This window comes from Saccopteryx bilineata, chromosome 2 (assembly GCF_036850765.1).
Source record: "Saccopteryx bilineata isolate mSacBil1 chromosome 2, mSacBil1_pri_phased_curated, whole genome shotgun sequence".
Classification (NCBI taxonomy): domain Eukaryota; kingdom Metazoa; phylum Chordata; class Mammalia; order Chiroptera; family Emballonuridae; genus Saccopteryx; species Saccopteryx bilineata.
The window spans coordinates 348157729-348180212 of NC_089491.1; the positions used below are offsets into that span (position 1 = coordinate 348157729).

The 22484-nt window shown below is 40.4% G+C and overlaps 1 protein-coding gene across 7 annotated transcripts in view; it reads right to left on the reverse strand.

The window, feature by feature from the left end:
* Positions 1-22484, reverse strand: part of TANC2 (tetratricopeptide repeat, ankyrin repeat and coiled-coil containing 2) — a 398932-nt gene that overhangs the window by 29416 nt on the left and 347032 nt on the right. For all 7 annotated transcript variants that reach the window (XM_066262672.1, XM_066262671.1, XM_066262670.1 and 4 more), the window contains 4 exons: positions 13891-14013; positions 13359-13595; positions 8439-8624; positions 1426-1519 (listed from right to left, as the gene is read on the reverse strand). In XM_066262672.1, the coding sequence (XP_066118769.1) occupies positions 1426-1519; positions 8439-8624; positions 13359-13595; positions 13891-14013 (640 nt within the window). The remainder of the gene's footprint in view (positions 1-1425; positions 1520-8438; positions 8625-13358; positions 13596-13890; positions 14014-22484) is intronic.

The window sequence follows — 22484 nt, forward strand, 5'->3', positions numbered from 1 at the left end:
TTACTTGTTCTGCTCTCTCCAGTGGTCACATGTACGTGTCCTGACAACAAGAATCTGTTGAGAGGTACAGCAACACTGTGCTGGGGATGGCTTTGCTGAGAGGAGCAGTAAACCAACTAGGAACAGTTCAGAATAGCTGATGTCCTGGTCAGTCTCTTCTTCCCAGTCTGCCCTCTGGCTTTCCTCAGGGTGGGGTCCCAGAGACAGCAGCTGTTTTCAGCTGCACATTTTCCTCTAATCTGTCACAGGCTCTTAAGCTGCAGCTGCTTGGCATCTGCTCCCTTTGGCTCTTACAGAGGAAGGGATTGTTTGAGAATCAAATTCCTGGGATTTGGACCATTCTACACGATGTTAAAGAAGCCGTGAAACCTGTATAAGATTTTTGCCGTGAATGGAAACATTGCAATTCAGTAGGTAATTATAAATTTTAAATGAGTTCAGCCTGACCAGGCAGTGGCGCAGTGGATAGAGCAATGGCCTGGGATGCAGAGGACCCAGGTTCGAAATCTCAAGGTTGCTGGCTTGAGCATGGGATCACAGACATGAGTGCGGGATCTTCTTATTTTTAATAACATGTGGACTTTAAGCAAAACATATACCCTTATCATTTGGTATATCTTCTCCCTAAATTTGCTATCAGTATTGGTCTCCTTCTCCTGGCAAATATGACACATACCTCTGGTGACTCTCCAGTTTTAATTGTCCTGGTTTCATAAAAACACATGTAAGCTTACTAATGTTTTTCCAGATGTTCCAGTTTAGATTTGGGAGAAAGACAATAACTATTTCCTGCAAAGGTCACAAAGAAAAGGCTTCTGTTTGTGCAGTAAATACCAAGCATTACAGAAGCCGCTTTGCTGCTGACCAAGCGATGGTACGGGCTGTGCATCACAGGGTGGCACTTCGCTGTGCACCCAGACAGCACCTTTATTCATCCTGCATCAGTTTAATTGTGTCAAATGCCACTCCGCCGTGATAACACGTGGTGAAGCCAGAGGTGCAGATAAAAATATAACCTCCTGGTTTACAATTACAGGTGAAGAGACTTATTTTGATGGGAGAAATGTTTATTCCTAACTGCTACAAGGATCACATTTAAAAAAGGCCAGAACTATTTTTTGCTCTTGTTTGGCACATTGTAAGGAAATTTTCAGTCTTTTAAAAATATTTGGAAACAAGAGCAGGGGAAAGTTTTGTTTGAAAGAAGACTCTGGTGCTAATGGTATGGGGGAGCCAAAGGGAAAGAGCATTGAAAGACGGAAACTGCTTAACTTTTTACTTTGGCTGTATTGGTCTCCAATACAGAAACCACAAGGGAGGTGCCTAAGGTACACCAGAGAAAAAGTCAGGGTGGGAGATGCAGAGAGACCTCCACACAAACACAACACAGACACGAGGTAAGAGCGTGATGTCCAGGACAAGTACCTGTCTCTCCCCAGAGACTGTCAAAGCTGTTGATCTGTGCCCGCTCCACTTCCTCTTCATCTTTTTCTGGAAGATCAAGTAGGTAGGAGACAATCTGAAACAAGAAGTTGTGTCAGCTCAAACTTCAGGTGGAAAACTATGCTACCGACACTACCCTGTGAGGTTGGGAAGCCACCCGGGTGATGCAAAGTTGCCTGCCCACGAAAGGAACAGAACTGCCCGCCACAGCAGGGAAACCCACACCCGCCACGATGAGCATGGCTCCTGCCAGGTACAGTTCACATGCTCTCCTGAACATAATTCACCTGTACAGCATGTGCTTTTTAAAAACTACATATTCCTCATATTTAAGTTAAAGAAGCAATCCCTCATCCTCCCAACAAAAATACCAATAAATAAACAGATGTAACCAATCAATGAACAAAAAACAAAGTAAGTACGAACAAAACTTAGGGCCTGTATTTCTTCAGAGCAGAGCTATTATCTTCTTTAAGTACAAGGACCATTTTGGGGCCAGTAAAGGGAGAATGGCTGCCAACAATAAAAGTGAGTGGCAGTTCTGTTTCCAGAAATTTAACTGTAGAGAGTGTTAAAAAAAAAAGCCTCTCAGAGATAATAAAAATTCCAATTTTATTTAATTTTCCCTTGGTGACATCCTAGGTCAGGGACAGGGTAGCTGCGTCATTAAAGCAACTGATGCAGTGGTGTGCTGATGTGTATGGGCCCATAAAAACGGATTGTTAAATTTCCAAGACTTTTGCAAGCCCATTGTTAAACAAGATGTTAATTAAAAATTAAATTATATTTAAAACAAAAGTTAAAAACTAAAATCTCATAGTTTCCTGATTATTTAACTACATTTTACAATTATCTAAATTGTAAAAGGGGGCTCTAGAGATTATTTATACCTATTGTGTCTGTATGATGAAATATTACACAATGGTGTGCTACTGCGCATCTCTTCACAACTTTGTGTTCAGTGATGTCACACTGGAAGTATGAAATGGGCCATGAAGGAAATATTTACACGCTGGAAACTGGCAAACATTATAATAAGGATTTGCTTAGTGCTAAAGCTCAAAGAGCTTCCAGATTAATAAATATAATTTGCATGAGGGTAAGAATAGTTTAACAATAGATTTAATAACAATAAAATTATTGGAAAAAGTTAGTAAACCGGGGTACAAACTTCGTTTATCAAATCATGGTTGAATTGCCATCATACGTTGGCTATGACACTTATTTAACAAACATCAACAGAAGCATTCAATTAAGCTTATTGTGTATTTCCTTATTATTTGTAAACTGTGTGCTACATGTTCCAAATTTACAATAAATTTAAGTACAATTATGCATTAATTACTGACTGGAATATGTTGAGAAATGAGTTATGAGGCAATTTTGTCTTTGCCTGAACAACAGAGAGTGCACTTGGCACAAACCTGGATGGTACAGCCTACTACACACCTAGGCTGTATAGTATAGCCCAGTGTTTCTCAACTGCCGGTCTGACTGGTCCACCAGAAATTTCGTGCTAGTCCATGAAAAACTTAACCACCCTGATGTTGTATGAAGATTACAGACTCAATGATCTTAGATTCGCTTATGCTCAGGGTGATTTGTTTTAGTGTTCCCCAACATAATTCTCCTATTTTCACTGGTCTCCAAGTGTAAAACCACTGGTATAGCCCAGTGGTGGGATTCAGCTGGTTTATACCAATTTGGCAGAACTGATACCTAAGTTTTTGTTGAGTTTGGCGAACTGGTTGTCAAAATGACAGTTGTAATTGGGGTTCTCTCTAAGGTGGGCACCTGGGCAGCCACCCAGTGTGGGAATCACAAATTTACATTCCTTACTCTTTTTAACATTCATCTGTTTAACAGTTTATTCTAAGCGCCCATAGTCACGTTCATTCCATTCATAGGTGAAAAATGCAAGTGCAGACACCACTCAAGAAGCAATATGGAAATATCTTAAATATCTTATTGTTTTTTTGTCAGGTATTATTTAATATTTTTTCATTAATACTTTAAAACTCTTATAAGGTAATCTAGTTTTGTGTACCTCTTTTATTGTTCTTAGTATTAAATGCATGAAATAATAAGCTACCTTCTGGTATATCGTTTTTTTATACTTAAAATGGTCATTAGAACAGAGAACCAGTTGTTAAATTATTTGAATCCCATCACTGATACAGCCTATTGCTCGTAGTCTACAAAACTGTACAGCACATTACTGTACTGAATACTGTAAGCAAGTGTAACACAATGTTAATTAAGAATTTTAAGTATTTGTGTATCTAGTCACAGAAAAGGTACAGTAAAAATACGATACAAAAGATAAAAAATGGCACACCTGTGTAGGGCACTTACCATAACGGAGCTTGCAGGACTGAAGTTGCTCTGGAGTCAGTGAGTGGTGAGTGAAAGTGAAGGCCTAGGGCACCACTACTGTAGGCTTTTTAAACACTATACATTTAGGCTACACTAAATTATAAAAACATTTTTCTTTCTTCAATAAAAAAATAAACCTTATGTTACTGTATTGTTTTTTATAATTTTAAAAACCTTTCAACTCTTGTATTAACACTTAGCTTAAAACAAAGACATTGCATAGCTGTAAAAAAATATATTATGTCCTTATTCTATAAGATTATTATTTTTTTTACTGGGACAGAGAGAGAGAGTCAGAGAGAGGAATAGATAGGGACAGACAGGAACAGAGAGAGATGAGAAGCATCAATCATCAGTTTTTCGTTGCGACACCTTAGTTGTTCATTGATTGCTTTCTCATATGTGCCTTGACCGTGGGCCTTCAGCAGACTGAGTAACCCCTTGCTCGAGCCAGTGACCTTGGGTCCAAGCTGGTGAGCTTTTGCTCAAACCAGATGAGCCCACGCTCAAGCTGGCGACCTCGGAGTCTCGAACCTGGGTCCTTCCGCATCCCAGTCCGACACTCTATCCGCTGTGCCACTGCCTGGCCAGGCTATAAGATTTTTAAAATTAAAAAATTTTTGTTAAGAACTAAGATTCATACACACATTAGTCTAGGCCTGCACAGGGTCAGGATCATCAACATCACTGTCTTCCACCTCCACATCTTATACTACGAGAAGGTCTTCAAGGGCAGTAATATGCATGGAGCTGTCAGCTCCTATGGTAACAACGCCTTCTTCTGGAACACCTCCTGGAAGACCTGCCCGAGGCTCTTCTTGAGGAGGTGTCACTCTCTTCAGAAATAAGTCCATGCTGGTTAGTTTTTTTTTATATTCCACCATAGTTTTGCTTATAAGCAGATAATGTACTATTAATGAAAACTTTTTGGTGTTGGGACCCATGTTTTCAAACTTTTTAAGGAGCTTATTGAGGTCTGCAAAAGCTTCTGGTAAACTCTTCACTGTGAATTTTTTTTTGGGTTCTTCTTTTTCTTCTGCAATTTCCTTTTCTCTTGCCTCTTGTTCAGCTATGAGGTCCTGTTCCAATTCCAGCACCTCCTCATTAGTCAATTCCTTGGGAACCACTTCTAGGAGCTCCTCAATGTCATCCTTACCCACACCCAGGTTAAAGGTTGCCATCTCAACCACAGCTTTATTTTTGCAACATTTTCATCTTTGGCAAATCCTCTGAAGTCAGGGATAAACCTCTTGTGTGTTTTCTTCCAGATGCCATTCATGTACTCCTTGGTGACATCACCCTAAACCAAATCAAATTCTTAATATAGTCATAGATGTTGTAATCCTTCCAGAATTGCCTCAGTGTCTTCCACACTTGCAGCAATAGCCTGGGCAAAGGTCCTCCTTATGCAGCAGACCTTAAAAGCTGCTACAAACTCCTTAATCAACTGGTTGGATTAAAGAGGTGGTGTTTGGAGGATGAAACATCACTTCGAAACTGGGATGAAGAGCACCAATAAAAGGAGGATGTCCAGCAGCATTATCTATAATAAGCCAAATTTTGAAAGGTATGTTGTGCTCTGAATAATACTTTTCCCTTTCTCTGGCACAGCAATTCAGGGGGCATCTTGGAAGAGGAGCCGGTCAACCATGACTTCTTATTGCCCCTGCAGGACACTGGCGTGTATGCTCATTGACATGTTTGAGGGCCCTGACGTTCTCACTGTGCCAGATCACAAAGGGTGTCATTTTGCTGCCTGCAACATTGCCCCAAGCAAGACTATTATCCTGTCCTGAAAAGTCTTAAAACCTGGCATTGACTTGGCCTTCTTATGGATGAAAGTCCTTTCAGGTATCCCTTTCCAGAATAGGGAGGTGTCATCCACATTAAAATTCTGGCAAGTAATTTTCCTCCATAGTCAGCTTATCTAGAATTTCCAAAAATTCCTCAGCTGCTTTCACAACAGCATTCACAGACTCACCACTCTTTCATATTATTTAATGAATAACAATTCTTGAATTATTTAAACTACCCAGAGCTAACAGTAAATTCAACACAGTAGTTGGGTCCAGCCTTTTCTTTAACATTTCAAACGAACATTTGCTTTGGCCACGATCATCACAGTGCTGTGGGGACATGGTTAAGTATCTAGTCTTTAATCCAGATCATTAAAAACTTCTCCATTTCTGATAAAAGCCTTTCTTAATTTTTTTTAGTCTTATTGCCTTCTGTGAAGTAGACCCTTTAGCAGCTTGCACCACTTTGTTCTTGCTCTTAAAGACTGCATGCAGCTGGAGTGGATGAGACATGCTTGCCTGGTGACTGATAATCATCACTGATTTTCTATCTTCGTAGTCCTTAATTACTTTTTTTTTTTTTTGTGACAGACACAGAGAGAGACAGAGAAAGGGATAGAAAGGGACAGACAGACAGGAAGGAGAAATGAGAAGTACCAATTCTTTGTTGTGGCACCTTAGTTACTCATTGATTGCTTTCTCATATGTGCCTTGATCTGGGGGTTACAGCAGACTGAGTGACCCCTTGCTCAAGCCAGTGACCTTGGGCTGAAGCTGTTGAGCCTTGCTCAAACCAGATGAGTCTGTGCTCAAGCCAGAGACCTCAGAGTTTCAAACCTGGGTCCTCCGCGTCACAGTCCGTCACTCTATCCACTGCGCCACAGCCAGGTCAGGCCTTAATTACTCTTAATTTTGTTTCCAGGTCAATCACTTAATGTGCCCTTTACCTGGCAACATCAGCAGTGAATTTAGGGGCCATAATGAACAAAACAACATGAGATTATATCAAGCATAAATGAAAAGGATGTGCTTGAGCCATTGGTTGAATCAAAGAACAGGTGATATGATAAACACAAGATGTATGAGGCTGCTGTTGGAGTAACAGGCACACTGTTTTACAGCAAACGGTTTTATAAGTAGAAAGAGTACACTCTAAAGTAACAATAAATATACAGTAGGCTAAATACATAAACCAGTAACATTCATTTATTATTAATATCAAGAATTATGTACTGTACATAATTGTATTTGCTACTTTTATACAACTGACAGTGTAGTAAGTTTGTTTATACCAGTATACCACAAGCCCATAAGTAATAGGTCGTACTATGACATTACAATGGCTTATGACATCACTAGGTGATAGGAATTTTCAGCTCCATTACCACACTCATATATGTGGTTTGTCATTGACCAAAATGTTGCCATACAGCACGTGACTGTATGTAAGTGCTCTCTCCCTCTCCTCCCCTCTCTCCCTCTCGCTCCAATCCACTTCCCTCCCCAGTGCTGGTTAACATTTCCTAGCCCACTACCAATGCCATATATTTTTCCAATATATTATTACTATCATTAATAAATAAGTTAGTAAAAATACCATTTGTATAGTGTTTTAACAGTTTACAAAGTATCTTTCATACTAGACTTGTAAAAAACAATTTTTTTAAAAAATTTTATGAAGTGAGAAGTGGGGAGGCAGACAGACAGACAGACAGACTGCTGCATACGCCTGACCAGGATCCACCCGGCAAGTCCACTGGGGGTGATGCTCTGCCCATCTGGGGTGTTGCTCCGTTGCAACCGGAGCCATTCAAGCACCTGAGGTGGAGGCCATAGAGCCATCCTCAGCACCCGGGCCAACTTTGCTCCAATAGAGCCTTGGCTGCGGGAGGGGAAGAGAGAGAGACAGAGAGGAGAGATAAAGAGAAAGGAGAGGGGGAAGTGTAGAGAAGCAGATGGGTGCTTCTCCTGTGTGCCCTGACCGGGAGTTAAACCTGGGACTTCCACACGCCAGGCTGACATGCCAGGCTGACACTCTACCTCAGCTGAGCCAACTGGCCAGGGCTGTAGAAAACAATTTATTAGACTCACTTTACTGATAGGAAACTAAGGTTCTGTTTTTGTTTTTTTTTTTAATTTTTAAAAAATTTTATTTATTCATTTTAGAGGAGAGAGAGAGGGAGAGAGAGACAGAGAGGGAGAGATAGGAGAGAGAGACAGAGAGAGAGATGGGGGGAGGAGCTGGAAGCATCAACTCCCATATGTGCCTTGACCAGGCAAGCCCAGGGTTTCAAACTGGCGACCTCAGCATTTCCAGGTCGACGCTTTATCCACTGCACCACCACAGGTCAGGGAGGAAACTAAGGTTCTAAGAGATTAGGTAAATTGTTCAAGGCCCAGAGCTAATGAGTAGCAAAGTTGGGACTCAAACCTGGCCCTTCAGAGATTCTAAATGTTATGCTGTTCCCATGATACACTGCCTACCCATAGGGACACAGCTGAATAAATAACCCCTTGGAGCCTAGTGTTAGTGTCTGTTAAACAGGGGTGGAAGGATGAAGAGGAACTGGGTTAGATAAACTCCAAGGTTCTGTCCAACTCTCACATTCTGTGCCCATGATTATAGGTGCCTTGGCATTTGGAAATTCAAGTGCTTCATAGAGCCTAACCTCTCTATTCCTCAAAGCAGTGATCAAAAGCTAATTCACATGAACTGGGTGGCAATTTCATAATAATGCAACACTTTACTCCTGGTCTACTCAGTTCTTCACCACACAGATTTAAAAAGAAAACAAAAACAAATCTTATCACCTGCTTTCTTACCTCAGTGTAACCCATGCTGGCTGCAGCGATGAGGGCCTGCTGGATGGCATGGCTCTTCTTAAACACCCCTTGCTGCTGGCCAGACATTGTCCAGTCACATTGAATCAAAAACTTCACAACCTCCAGATGACCTCGGAGTGCAGCATGGACCAGAGCACACTGCCCATTTTTATCCAAGTGATCCACCTAAGGGGAGGGGACAGAGAAATCTGTGTGAACAAAGACTTGTGGCTGTACTCACAATCTGGTCACATCAGACCATTGCACAGGTCTGGACTAAGGGTCAGTTTTTCCTATGACCTGAACCAATCTATGAGAAAATGTAGAGGATGCTCTTCTACTCAGGCTAAATCAGCACTGAGCTAACTGGCAGATGCCCCTCTGGGAGAACCTCATTTCCTCAAGTCAGGCTTTTGTCTTCACACCAAAAGAAGCAAGAAACAAAATTCCCAGCTCTAGCTTTGTTTTTCTGAGGTACTTTCTCCTTTGTCCTTAAATAGTTCTTTTCTGACCAAAATTTGAAAGACTTGTAGCTCCCTTGATACAAACAAATGTCTTTGAAATCATGAGAGGAAAGAAAAACATTTTTGAAGCTCAAATTTTTTTTAGTCTTCCAAAGAAGCAAAATATCTTATATCATGAATCACACATTTGACCACCAAGCTTTGGCAAACGCTGCATCTTTCTTCCAATGTGAGGGCAGAATCTCAAAGATTTGGGGCTGAATGCTAGACTAAGTTCCAGTAGCAGTTTTTACAACTGCAGTGTTAGTTATAAGTTTAGGTTGAAATAAGAGCCCGAGTAAGATCAAACAACCAGAAGGTCTCTAGTGGCAAGTCTCAACAGACAGGAGCCTTTTCTGACAGGTAGGCAGCTAGTTACAACATTTGAAACAAGTTCTCTATCTGGTTTTCCGCAGCTGTAGGTCCACTTAGCCATCTAGTTAACAAATGTTTACCAAATGCCTACGATGTGCAAGGTAACACACAGGATAAAAAGGTGAGTAAAACAGTAAAATACAGATTCGGTCAGTGGTCAAGGATTTTCAAATAAGGTACGGGAGATATGACCAACATAACAAAAGCTGTCCAACAAAGGAGTATATAATAAATGCAATAAGGAAAGTAAATGTGCAATAAGGTTTCAGAGAATTCCTGGCTACAATCGGGAGTGAATTCAGAGGGAAAAGTGCTATGATCTGAATGTTGTGTCCCCCTCAAAATCATATGTTGGAATTCTAATCCCCAAGGTGATGGCATCAGGAAATGGGGCCTTTGGGAAGTAATTAGGTCATGAAGGCAGAGCTCTCATGAACGCGATCAGTGTCTTTATGTAGGGGCCCCAGAGAGCTTGCTTGTGCCCTTCCACCATGTGAGGAAACAGCAAGAAGGCTCTGTCTGCAAACGAGGAGGCTCTCACCAGACAGCCAATCTGCTGGCACCACGTTCTTGGGACTCAGCCTCCTGAACTGTGAGGAATAATTGTTTATAAGCTACTCAGGCTATGGTATTTTGTTATAGCAGCTCAAATGAACTAATGCCTATTTCAATTCACTGAGATAGGAAATGATTAATTCTAGTTTTTTTGTAAGGGTAGGGGTATGTAAAAGGGAAGTTTAAACTAAAAGTTGAGAGGGTCTTTCGGGATCAGAGCATGGATATTTTTGAATGCTAGGCTAAGTGGTCAGAATTTTAATTAGTAGGCATGGAGAGTCATTGAGCATTTTCATGCTCAGAACTGTATACAGTATTCAAAAACTAAAGGGATAAATAAAAGGAGCCTTGGTTTTTTAGAGAAATGTTTGATTCCAAGGCTGGGGCAGTACTAGTGAAAGATGAGTTTGGAACATCCTGTGGTGCCAGAGGATACAATCATGCTCATTAGATACTAGGTGGGGGATTTGAAAGGACACAGAAACCAACTTGAAGGAGCTTCCAATGCCAAATCTGGGCCGATCTGAGCAATACAATAAATATAAATAATAATAGCAATGGGTTACAGGTCACAGTATAAAAACAATATCCAGGAATCTATCGTGCTAGAAACAAATAACTGAATAAATGAATACATGGGGGAGTAGTAACAGCTCTTCTTTACAATAGGATCCCAATTAATAAATGTTGAAGAAATGAGGGAAATAGAAAATCACTATCAGGCAAACACCACAGCAATAATTACTGCCGTGAGAATCGCTGATGGAGCGACCCTAAGTTGGTGGACACAGCATGAGAAACAAGGTATCTGCCTAGTGTCAAAGCAGCTCCCTAAAAGGTAATTCTTTTTTTTTTTTTTTTTTTGGTATTTTTCTGAAGCTGGAAACCGGGAGAGACAGTCAGACAGACTCCCCCATGCGCCGGACCGGGATCCACCGGGCACGCCCACCAGGGGCAATGCTCTGCCCACCAGGGGGCGGTGCTCTGCCCCTCCGGGGCGTCGCTCTGCAGCGACCAGAGCCACTCTAGTGCCTGGGGCAGAGGCCAAGGAGCCATCCCCAGTGCCGGGCCATCTTTGCTCCAATGGAGCCTTGGCTGCGGGAGGGGAAGAGAGAGACAGAGAGGAAGGGGGGGTGGGTGGAGAAGCAAATGGGCGCTTCTCCTATGTGCCCTGGCCGGGAATCGAACCCGGGTCCCCGCAGGCCAGGCCGACGCTCTACCTCTGAGCCAACTGGCCAGGGCCTTTTTTTTTTTTTTTTTTTTTTTTTTTTTTTTTAAAGATAATTCTTAACTAAAAATAGGAAAACAGTAGTTTCGTATTTGAGAAGCTTGGAAGACACTGCCTTAACTAAGTGACAGTGGTTAGCATTCCCTGGTTAGTAAGGACATAGCATCTCTTCTGGGGTATAACTGACAAAAATATACAAACTCAATCTAATGATGAGAAAGTATCAAACTAAAATTCAAGGACTTTCTACGAAATAACTGGCTAGCACTCTTCATTATCTTCTTAATGCAGAGACCATGGAGGGAGTATGAGGACTGAGAAGACCAGAGGACAGAATCTTTGTGAACAGCTACATCGAGAGATGGAAGGAAGAACAGCGGCCAGGGAGGCAGGAGGGGTACGAGGACGACATAGGTTCTGAGAAGGAGAGTTCATACTGCCTCTATGGGTCAGAAAAAGTGACTTTATTTGGTGACTGGTAAGTTGTTGGTGACTTTTGGGAGAGTAGCTATACTTGAATGCCAAGAGGGTGAGTGTATTCTTTTTTTAAAGACTATTATTAATTAGGCACTGAGATTAAAGAGATTTCATCTATTTTTAAGAAAAGGCTTCAATATTTTTAATTCTCCAAATGACCATATTAATCCTTTTTCTAGATGAAACAAGTGAGATTGAGCAGGGTTAAATGACTTGTTCAAGCCCTCACAGAAAATAAGTGTGAAGGCAGACTTTGACCAAATTGTGTTTGATTGTAACGACTTGCCTCCTCCTCCTCTCATGGAGGCCAGATGGCAAGTGGTTAAGGACACTAAGTAAACAGAGACAGCAAGTAAAGATGACTCTTGGGACAGGCATGGTAGACATGGAAGTTAAGAGATGGGATGGTAGCCTCTGGTAGCAGGAGAAAGAAAAATTTCTCTTTTGGGATAGAGGATACATTTGTAGGTTTGTAGGAACTGGGGGATAAATTAAAGCAGTGTAAATTTAGAAAAAGAATAAAATAAAATGTGAGAGAATAAGCAACCTATTGAGATAAAGAATGCAGGTGGAGGCAATCACTCTGGCAAGGAAATTGAACACTTCCTTCTCTAAGACAGAAGTAAAGGTGAGCACAGGTAAGGATTCATGGAGTTCTGAGACAGGAACATTGAAATAGACTCAATGTTAGTAATGTAGGAGGGCAAAATAGCTTGATAGGATACTGAGAGCAATGCAAATGATTTACACATTTTACTCTGGGGAAAATGAGAGCTGAATAAAATGATAGCCGAGCAGCAGGAAAGACCCTGTTGAGATTAAAATATGAATTTACAGCAATATTAAGAAGGCCTAGTTATCATTCTGGTTCTTACAGTGTTGATCTCAGTGACAGAACTTTCGAGGTGGACCGTCACTGTGCCACAGTGAATGTCTAAGGCTCTAGGATTTCACTGAGAGTCCCAGGACCCAGTTCCCAAAGGAGTCTCAGGAGTCCCCCTCTCTTTCCCACTATAAACACTGGACACGTCAGGATGAGGTCATGCATATTACTTGTATTTCACTGCAAAACCACCAAAATCCTATTTGCTTTTGGAATGAAACTAAATACCACAAGGCTACAATTTTCCCAGAGACCTCCATTTTTGAGACTAGCACTTTTCTTTTCTCCAATATTTTGAAATTGAGTTCTCTTAGATCAGTAGTTCTTGGGTTACTATAAAGCAAATACATTTTTAGAAAGGTTTTAGAGTATTAAAATACACTGACAGAGATACTTCTGAGTTCCTCGGGTCAGTCTGAGAATAAACAGAATCATCTTCTCCCCATACCTCTAGGGGGGCCATCTTCAAGGACAGGATGAGGGAGTTTGGTCCCTGTTCTTATCTCCATGGCTAACTCATCTTCTCTACACATGAAAGGCTGAGTCTGCAGGTAGCTTTCAGTTCAGACTTCCCACTGCAGTCTCCCTGCTCCTTCACTCTCCTTCCTCACTCTGAGCTCAGCAGAGAAGTTCTTGGTTGTTAGGTAGGGACTTTTTGTGGCTGCTGATAATGCGGTTTCCTAAATGCCCCTCAAAGGTGTTAGGACTATGTCCAGAGGCAGCACAGAACTGGCATGCAAACACAGGGGTGCACGCAGAGCCCATCCTCCCTTTGATCTGCTCCCTAATGGGATTCGAGGCACTCCCCCGATCCATGAGATAACACAGGAGATGAGAGAGTCCTGCAAGGAGGAAGACAGAGGAGGAAAGGAAAAGCAGCGGAGCCAGGCAGCCATTACCTTGGCCCGCTTCTTGCACAGCAGCACCACGATGCTCAGGAAGCCTGCCGCTGCGGCATAGCCCAGAGGCGTCAGGCCGCTCTCAGAAGAGGCATCCACATTGGCCCCGAACTCCAACAGCAGGGCCACCATTTCTGTGTACCCAAGATGAGACTGGACACATAGAATTGGAGCATTATTTAAAACCTCTGTCCGGTAATTAATGTTGGCACCTCCCAGAATCAGCAGTCGGCTGACCTAGGAATAAGGAAATAAACAGAAATAATACTCAGGCAAATATCAGTCACATCCTAGAAGCAGTAGGATCTGATCCTATAAATTGGGTTCAACTTACAGAAGGTAGAAGGTCAACAGGTTTGGTCTTCAATTCACAGAATAAAATGTAACAATTTAAAAATATTAACTTATCCATAAAAGGCTAATAGGAGACTGTCTAAGGCAAGTCAAAGATCAATTACAGAATCATTTAAATGTCCTCCTAATTACGTTTTTCAGTTAATTCTTTAATCTGACATAATTTATACGCACTTACCTTTATATTAGGAGTGTAGAGATTTCGTAAAGATGCCAATGCCATGGACAGACCTTCTGTGCTATAGGAGATCCAGAGACCTTGGAGGATGGAGGATGACACACCAACTTTTTTACTCAAACCCTGAAAAAGAAATATTGAGACAAATTATTAGCCCAGATAAAAAGTACCATCAACAGTAAGTTAGTTACTTCTAGGTTTGTGGCACTAAGAAATGAGAGTAGAGTCTTACCTTAACAATGTCTGTGCCAGTAAAACTACTGATGGGGCCAAGACTGATTCTGCTGGAACAAGCTAAATTAAATTGTCTCAATCTTAGCAGTTTCCGACAACAAATCTACATTACACCCCTCTCTCCTGCTGTATCTTGATATAATTTTTTCCTTCACACTTTTTCTATTAGCCTTCTTGAATCATTCTCTTAAATTCAAGTTGGTGAAATACACACTGTGACACGGACAATGCAACGTGATCATTGATCACCTCATTTCCTTTCTGGGCATTTGGGAAAACTGTATTTCCGAACCTCTTTTACAGTTATGTGGAGCATATGACTGAATGCTGGCTAATAAAATATTGGCAGAAGCAATATATCATATACAGGCTTGGCCTCAAACCTCCTGTGCACAACTGTTCTTTTTGAATGGAGGACTCAGAGGTCCTTGGAGATTTTACTACCAAGTGGAAGAAGCCTGCCCAATGATCTGTACTGGATTGCAAAGTAAATAAGAAATAAACCTTTGTTAAGTTGTTGAGATCTTGCAGGTTTGTTACAGTAGCTAGCATTCTTCACCCTGACTAATACACAGTACAGTGATCATGTCTGATCAGCTTCAAGACAACAACATAGGTTTGACTGCCATCAGCAACATATTTTCTCTCTCATGACTGGCCTAGGTCCCATGACATATACTAATGTTTGCCCTTCAGGTGGGCTTCTCCAAAAGGAAGTGAGAATAATTTTTTTTTTACAGAGACAGAGAGTCAGAGAGAGGGATAGATAGGGACAGACAGGAACGGAGAGAGATGAGAAGCATCAATCATCAGTTTTTCGTTGTGACACCTTAGTTGTTCATTGATTGCTTTCTCATATGTGCCTTGACCGCGGGCCTTCAGCAGACCGAGTGACCCCTTGCTCAAGCCAGCGACCTTGGGTCCAAGCTGGTGAGCTTTGTGCTCAAGCTGAGCCTGCGCTCAAGCTGGCGACCTCGGGGTCTTGAACCTGGGTCCTCCGCATCCCAGTCCGATGCTCTATCCACTGCACAACCGCCTGGTTAGGCTAGAATAATTTGTTTTTTAAAATTTTCTGTTGTTAGGGCAAGACTCTCTCTTGGTCAGCATACCACTCTTGCCAGTCTGGGTCAAGTGAGTGAGTTAAAGCAGGAAGTCCCAACGGTAGGAAGACATTAGCAATGAAGTCAGAGACCTAATAAGTGGACCTGGGGAGGTATTCTTTTTTTTCTTTTTTTTTTTTTTTAGACAGAGAGAGAGTCAGAGAGAGGGATAGACAGGAACAGACAGACAGGAACGGAGAGAGATGAGAAGCTTCAATCATCAGTTTTTCATTGCGAGACCTTAGTTGTTCATTGATTGCTTTCTCATATGTGCCTTGACCGTGGGCTTTCAGCACCAAGTAACCCCTTGTTCAAGCCAGCAACCTTGGGTTCAAGCTGGTGAGTTTTTTGCTCAAACCAGATGAACCCGCGCTCAAGCTGGCGACCTTGGGGTCTTGAACCTGGGTCCTCCGCATTCCAGTCCGACGCTCTATCTGCTGCACCACTGCCTGGTCAGGCGAGGTATTCTTTTTTATATAAACTTAAGCTACTTCTGTTTGCTTTATTCCTTGAAATGCAGATTGTTCTACTTATGTTCAAATCAGCAATTTTGTATTTAGATTTTCTGAAAAATGCAGGGCTTACTTTTCGGCTCAGGACCGATTGTTTTATGAATGTAAATTACCTCTTTTTCTGCATAATACCCAGGACAGTTTCAGTCACTTAGGGTATCAAAGACAATTTAAACGAGAAAACTTAAGATGTTTTAGAGAAAAGCTGAATGTTCTGAGACTGTTGAGTTGTAATTTCTGCTCACTGGGATCTTGGGCAGACTTCCATTTCTGGTGATAGTGGATCTAGGTAATTTGGACAAACACTCCTGCTAAGGACAACTAGGGAGAGCTCTACAAAATTTAAAAAACATCCTCTTTGAAGACATGGGAGGACTACAAGTTGGAGAAGAATTGCTGGGCCAAGATCTAGGATAGAATGGAGCCCAGGAGAGCATTTAGAGCTGCTTCCTTACAGGGTGTGCCTGACAATTCTACCAAGTCTCCTGGAAGTACTTCTGATAGTTTTGGAATTTTTGGGGTGGTGAAACTATTCTCTGTGATACTGTAATGATAGATACATGATATGGCAAAATCCACAGATCTATACAACACAAACAGTGAACCCTAATGTAAACTATAGACTTCAGTTAATATCAAAATAGGCTCAGCAATTAATATATAACGAAATGTCCCACATCAGTGCAAGATGTTAATAAGAGGGGAAACGTGATTGGGGGGTGGAGTAAATATATATGGGAATGATCATTTTCTGTTCAATTTTCTGTAAACCTAAAACTTTTCTAAGAAATAAAACATATTAGTTAAAAATAAAAGCCTGGCTAATACTCCAGAATAATGATCTCTGGGAGTAAGGCTCAGAAACATGTGTTTAAAAGCTTCCCAAAAGAATCTAATGTACAGTAGTCCCCTCTTATTCGCAGTTTTGCTTTCTTCAACTTCAGTTACTCATGATCAACTGCAGTCTGTAGTAAATGGAAAATTCCAGAAATAATTCATAAGTTTTAAATTGTGTAGCAGTCTGAAGTAGTAAGTGGAAAATTCCAGAAATAATTCCTAAGTTTTAAATTGTGTATCATTCTGAACAGTGTGATGAATCATGCACTGTCCTGCTCCGTCCTGCTGGGATGTTAACTATCCCTTTGCCCAGTGTATCCACGCTGTATACATACACTACCTGTCCACGAGTTGCTTTAGCATCCGTCGTGGTCATCACTCTGTTGTGGAACTGCAGTGCTTGTGTTCAACTAACCCTTATTATACTTAATTATGGTCTCAAAGCACATGAGTAGTGAGGCTGGCAATTTGAATACATCAAAGAGAAGCCATACAGTGCTTCCTTTAAGTGAAAAGGTGAAAGTTTCACTTAAGAAAAAATAAGTTGCATGTTGAAGTTGCTAAGACTACAGTGAAATTGTGAAGAAAGGAAAAGAAACTGTGGTAGTTTTGCAGTTGTACCTTCAACAGCAAAAGTTATGGCCAGAGTGTGTGATAAGTGCTTAAGTTAAAAAAGACATTAAATTTGTGGGTGGAAGACATGAACGGACAGCAACAGGTTGCACCAGAAAGCACTGAGCCTGTATGAAGACTTTAGCAAGGGATCCCCTGAAACACATGATCCCTAGACATTTACTGCAAGTCAAGGGGTGGTCACACAGATTCAGGAACATGTTGGAACTGAAAAATATAAAAATTACTGGAGAGGCTAGAGGCTACAATTGCTGATGAAGAAGTTGCTGCCACATTTCCAGTAGAGTTGAAGGGTTCGGTACTATTTGTGGCTGCAGGTATTCCGAGGTCTTGGAATGTATCCCCTAGGATAAGAGGGGAGTACTGTAGACAGCCAAGGTTGAAAACCACTGACCTTGATCTCTTGATAAATCTCGAATATACACAGAGTTATACAAAGTGTGTGATACTATTTACATCATGTTTAAAAACCATGAAAAAATAAAAAAAGGAGAAAATCATGAAATAATTCTGTATATTGTTTATAAATATATATTTATGTTGGAAAAGTACAAGTTATAGATAAGATGAACACATGCTAGCTCAAGGCAAAAATTATCTCTGAGAAAGGAGAGAAATGGGGTTAGAGAGGGATACAAAAGGGCTTCTATTGTACTTGCTACCTTTTTGTTTCTTGAAAATAAAGAATATTTGATGCAAACATGAAAAAATCTAAACACCTGTTAAAAATGATAGATAGTATTTGATTATTCAATTGTCTGTGCTTTCTTAAGTGTTTGAAATATTTCATAATAAAATTAAAAAAGAGGAATAGGAACATCTTTTCCACTGAGCTGAGAAAAAGAGATAAGAATTGACGATGATATAGATTGATTCACTAATGAGAGGAAGAGAGTAGTTAAAGGAAGTCACACTCGATGGCTCTATTTTTCCAGTGACTCATAAGTCAGGCTATTTGTTTAGTTAGTTGACTCAGTTAAAAGCTAGAGGGGAAAAATGGGAAAAGGAGCTGGTAAGAACTGACCTTAATAAATAAACCTCGACATCGGATCACTTACAACAAAATGGTGGGATCTTGATAACATTATACGGAGTAAAATAAGTAAATCAGAAAAAAAAAAACAAAACAAGAACTGCAGGATTCCATACATTGGTGGGACATAAAAACGAGACTAAGAGACATGGACAAGAGTGTGGTGGTTACGGGGGGCGGGGGGAGGGAAGGAGGGAGAGGGGGAGGGGCACAAAGAAAACTAGATAGAAGGTGATGGAGGACAATCTGACTTTGGGTGATGGGTATGCAACAGAATTGAATGACAAGATAACCTGGACATGTTTTCTTTGAATATATGTACTCTGATTTATTGGTGTCACCCCATTAAAATAAAAATTTATTTATTAAAAAATAAAAAATAAACCTCAATTAAATGGCCCAGTAAATGGACTACAAAGTAGCCCTGAGAATACCAGCAAGGCTGGAGAAAATACATAGGAAACAATTCTGAAATATAAAACTAGACTCTAGGATTTGGAATATTAGCTTTACTTGTACCACGAACTTTCTAGTCTACTGATTTCCCCTGCTTGGTAGGGTTGATTCTTTGCTCTTGTGAGGTATGGGAGAAAAGGGTTTCAGTTTAGTTAAACTCATCTTGACAAATGTGTCAGGCGGATCCCATTACCAGGCAGGATGTAGCAAACAAAACAAAACAAAACAAAGACCCCAAAATAAAATCAATTAAAACAAACAAACCCAAAAAACCTCACATAATTAAATTCTAAGCTGATATTTAAAGAGAACGTCAGATTCAAATAACTAAAAAAAGTGTCTTTTCAGTATCTATAACTATTGCTCAGGCAAGAACGTATTTTTTGTCATAAATGATTGGTAATGGAGTCCCATCTTTAAATATTTGTTAGAATCTAAATTTATAATACTTTATCAGCTGGTAGGAAGCTTGTTCAGTATTTTTGAATATTTCATGAAGAAGGAAAAAGCATGAAGAAGCAAGAGCATTCTCCTCTCAGGGATCTTAGCCATGGCACAGGTATCTTAAGATCAGGGCAAAAACTAACTGGCAGTTATTTAATGAGTTTCTCTAAGGCAGGGGTCGGGAACCTTTTTGGCTGAGAGAGCCATGAACATCACATATTTTAAAATGTAATTCAGTGAAAGCCATACAACAACCCGTGTACATTACGCATTATCCAGTAAAAATTTGGTGTTGTCTGGAGGACAGCTGTGATTGGCTCCAGCCACCAGCAACCATGCACATGAGCGGTAGGAAATGAATGGATTATAATACATGAGAATGTTTTATATTTTTAACATTATTATTTTTATTATTAAAGATTTGTCTGTGAGCCAGATGCAGCCATCAAAAGAGCCACATCTGGCTCGTGAGCCATAGATTCCTGACCCCTGCTCTAAGGCAAATTATTTACAACTATATATATATCATCAACAATCCACTTGTAGAAATACAAGTTTCTCAAATGGATTACTACTCTTCTTATCTGACCATCCCATGGCCATGTTTCATTATAATAAAAGGACACTGGTAAACAAAGGGAATGGTGCCTTTCATTGTAGAGAAGGGGTTGGCAAACTACAGCCCAAGGCCAAATCCAGCATTCCACTAGTTTTTATAAATCATGTTTTACAAGAATACAGCCACACCTACAATCATTTCTGTATAGTCTCTGGTTGCTTTTGAGCTACAATGGCAGATAAGTGGTTTCAACAGACTCTATAGACTGCAAACCCATGTTTGCCAATCACTGCTGTCCAGGATGCTAAGTAACCTCTAAAGCAGGGGTCTCAAACTCGTGGCCCGCGGGCCACATGCGGCCCACCGAACAATTTTGTGCGGCCCGCAGACTAATCCACGAAGTTCAAAATATTTTGGATAAAATTAAGTAAGCCTAGGGGCCTACTTGTATTTTTCATTTCTCTAGCATCCTAGCTAGATATTAGCTTAGTTAACAGCAGTTGTGATGCGAACTACAGTTTCTGGTCGTTTTGTGACACTGAGTAAACTGCATGTACGATTGTGCTTGTTGTACTGATTTTTTTTTGTTTTCAACTGCAGTGAGAAAAGTGTTGCGTAACAGTTGCCTTTTGTAGACCTAGTGCGGCCCGCCGAACAGCTGTGATCTTGCTCTGCGGCCCACATGCTGAGTTGAGTTTGAAACCCCTGCTCTAAAGTGAAACTGTGACATTACCATCTAAAATTTATGCTTGTCATTAAGTCTTATTGTCAGGAAAGGTATTTTTATTAATAATTTGAATCATAAAACCTTGTAATAGATATGTCTAGTAGCTTGCATTTTTAAAACATAGCTTACATATTTTATATGTATGATCCTTATGACAATCCTGACCGATATTGTTATTATACAGAGGAGAAAACTGAGACTGCTTAAGGTAAATGGCAGAGTCTGTACTGGAATCCATGCCTTTTGATCAATGTCAAAGGTTCTACCTTCTAGATATTTACTTACATTTCTTTACTCCCTGACCAATAGTTCTGTTCAGGTAAGAAATGCTATAGGACTGACCAATGAAAGGAACATTTTAGAGAGTAGCATTTAGGGAGTTAATTGTAACAGCACTCTAAAACCCTTCCAGTGAATAGACCCAAACCAGTGAAACACAGTGCATCACAAATTAGACTGAAATGTCTCTGGCCACAATTCACAAACATCTTGTTTTCTTTTCATAGATTAAAAAAAAAAAAACCTAAATGGCAATGAGAGGATTATAAAAGAATTATAGTGCTCAACATCATTAGTCATTAGGGAAATACAAATTAAAACCATGGTGAGAAACTACTTCATACCCACTAAAATGGCTAAATTATATTTTGTAGCACAATGTGTATGATTTCTTTAATATCAAGAATAGACAGACAACATCTAACAAGTATTGGCAAGGGTTGAAAAAACTGGAACCTTTATACATTGCTGGTGGGATTGTGAAATGGTACAGCCACTTTGGAAAACAGATGGGCAATTCTTCAAAATTACTATATGCCTAGCTACTCCATTTCTAGGTAGATACCCAAGAGAACTGAAGACACATCCACACAAGAACCTGAACACTCACATTGTAAAACTATATATTAAGTATCACTAACTTGTTCACTTTAAAATGGCTAATTTTATTATAAAAAAATTATAAAGGGAAAAAAATCTGTATACTAATGTTCATAGCAGCATCTTATAATAGCCAAAAAGAAGAAACAACCTAAATGCCCAACCAGTGAATGCACAAACAAAATGGATTATTTGGCAGCAAGAAGGAATCGAGTATTGATTGACACATGCTACAACATGGATGAACTCTCCAAACATGACGCTAACTGAAGGAAGCAGACACAGAAGACCATATATTGTGTGATTCCACTCATATGAACTGTCTAGAAAAGTCGAATCTACAGGGACAGAAGGTAGCTCAGTGATTGCCAGAAGCTGGGGGAAGCATGTAGAGTGACTTCAAATGGGCAGTTTATTTTTAGGGTGTTGTCAGGGTACAAATAGTGGTGATAGCACACCACTCTAAATACACTAAAAGACATTGACTTGTATGCTTAAAATGGGTGAATTTTGCAGCATATCAATTACACTTCAATAAAGCTGTTAGAAGCAGAAAGAATGAAAAGGGCTCCAGAGCCAGCCAAATCTCCGGAATTACAGGCTCTCAACCTCAACTTGTATTTTTAGAGCGATTAATGACATTGTAAGTAATTTTTCACAAAGATAAAATAAGGAAAATTTAAAATTAATTAAAAAAATATAAAAATTGGACTACATGTCAATGCTGATTAGAAGTTCTTAGTGGTACTGGTTATAAGCATAGAGTCGATTTTTGCCTCTTCATGAACTTCAGTTGATGGGCACTGAGAATTCTAATAGTCTGGGAGAAGCTAAAGCCTATCCCATCCAAGTACTAACCAGGCCCGACCCTGCTTACCTTCCGAAATCAGACGAGATCGGGCGTGTTCAGGGTGGTATGGCCGTAGATGAAGCTAAAGCCTATCAACAGGGAACATTCTACACTTAAAAGACCCTAAAAGTACAGCATCAGGTAAACCCTAGTCTGAGTCTGCATTCTTCAGCTCACAGTCATGTGAGCACCAATGCTGTCCACCGGAGTATTTATGGCCTCAATCATACAGAGTCACTCTTACCTCAGGCAACCATGTTGTCCATAGCAACGTAAGATAAAACTGCATCAATAATAGGGGTGTGTGGCTAAAATGTGGTCTTCATGTAT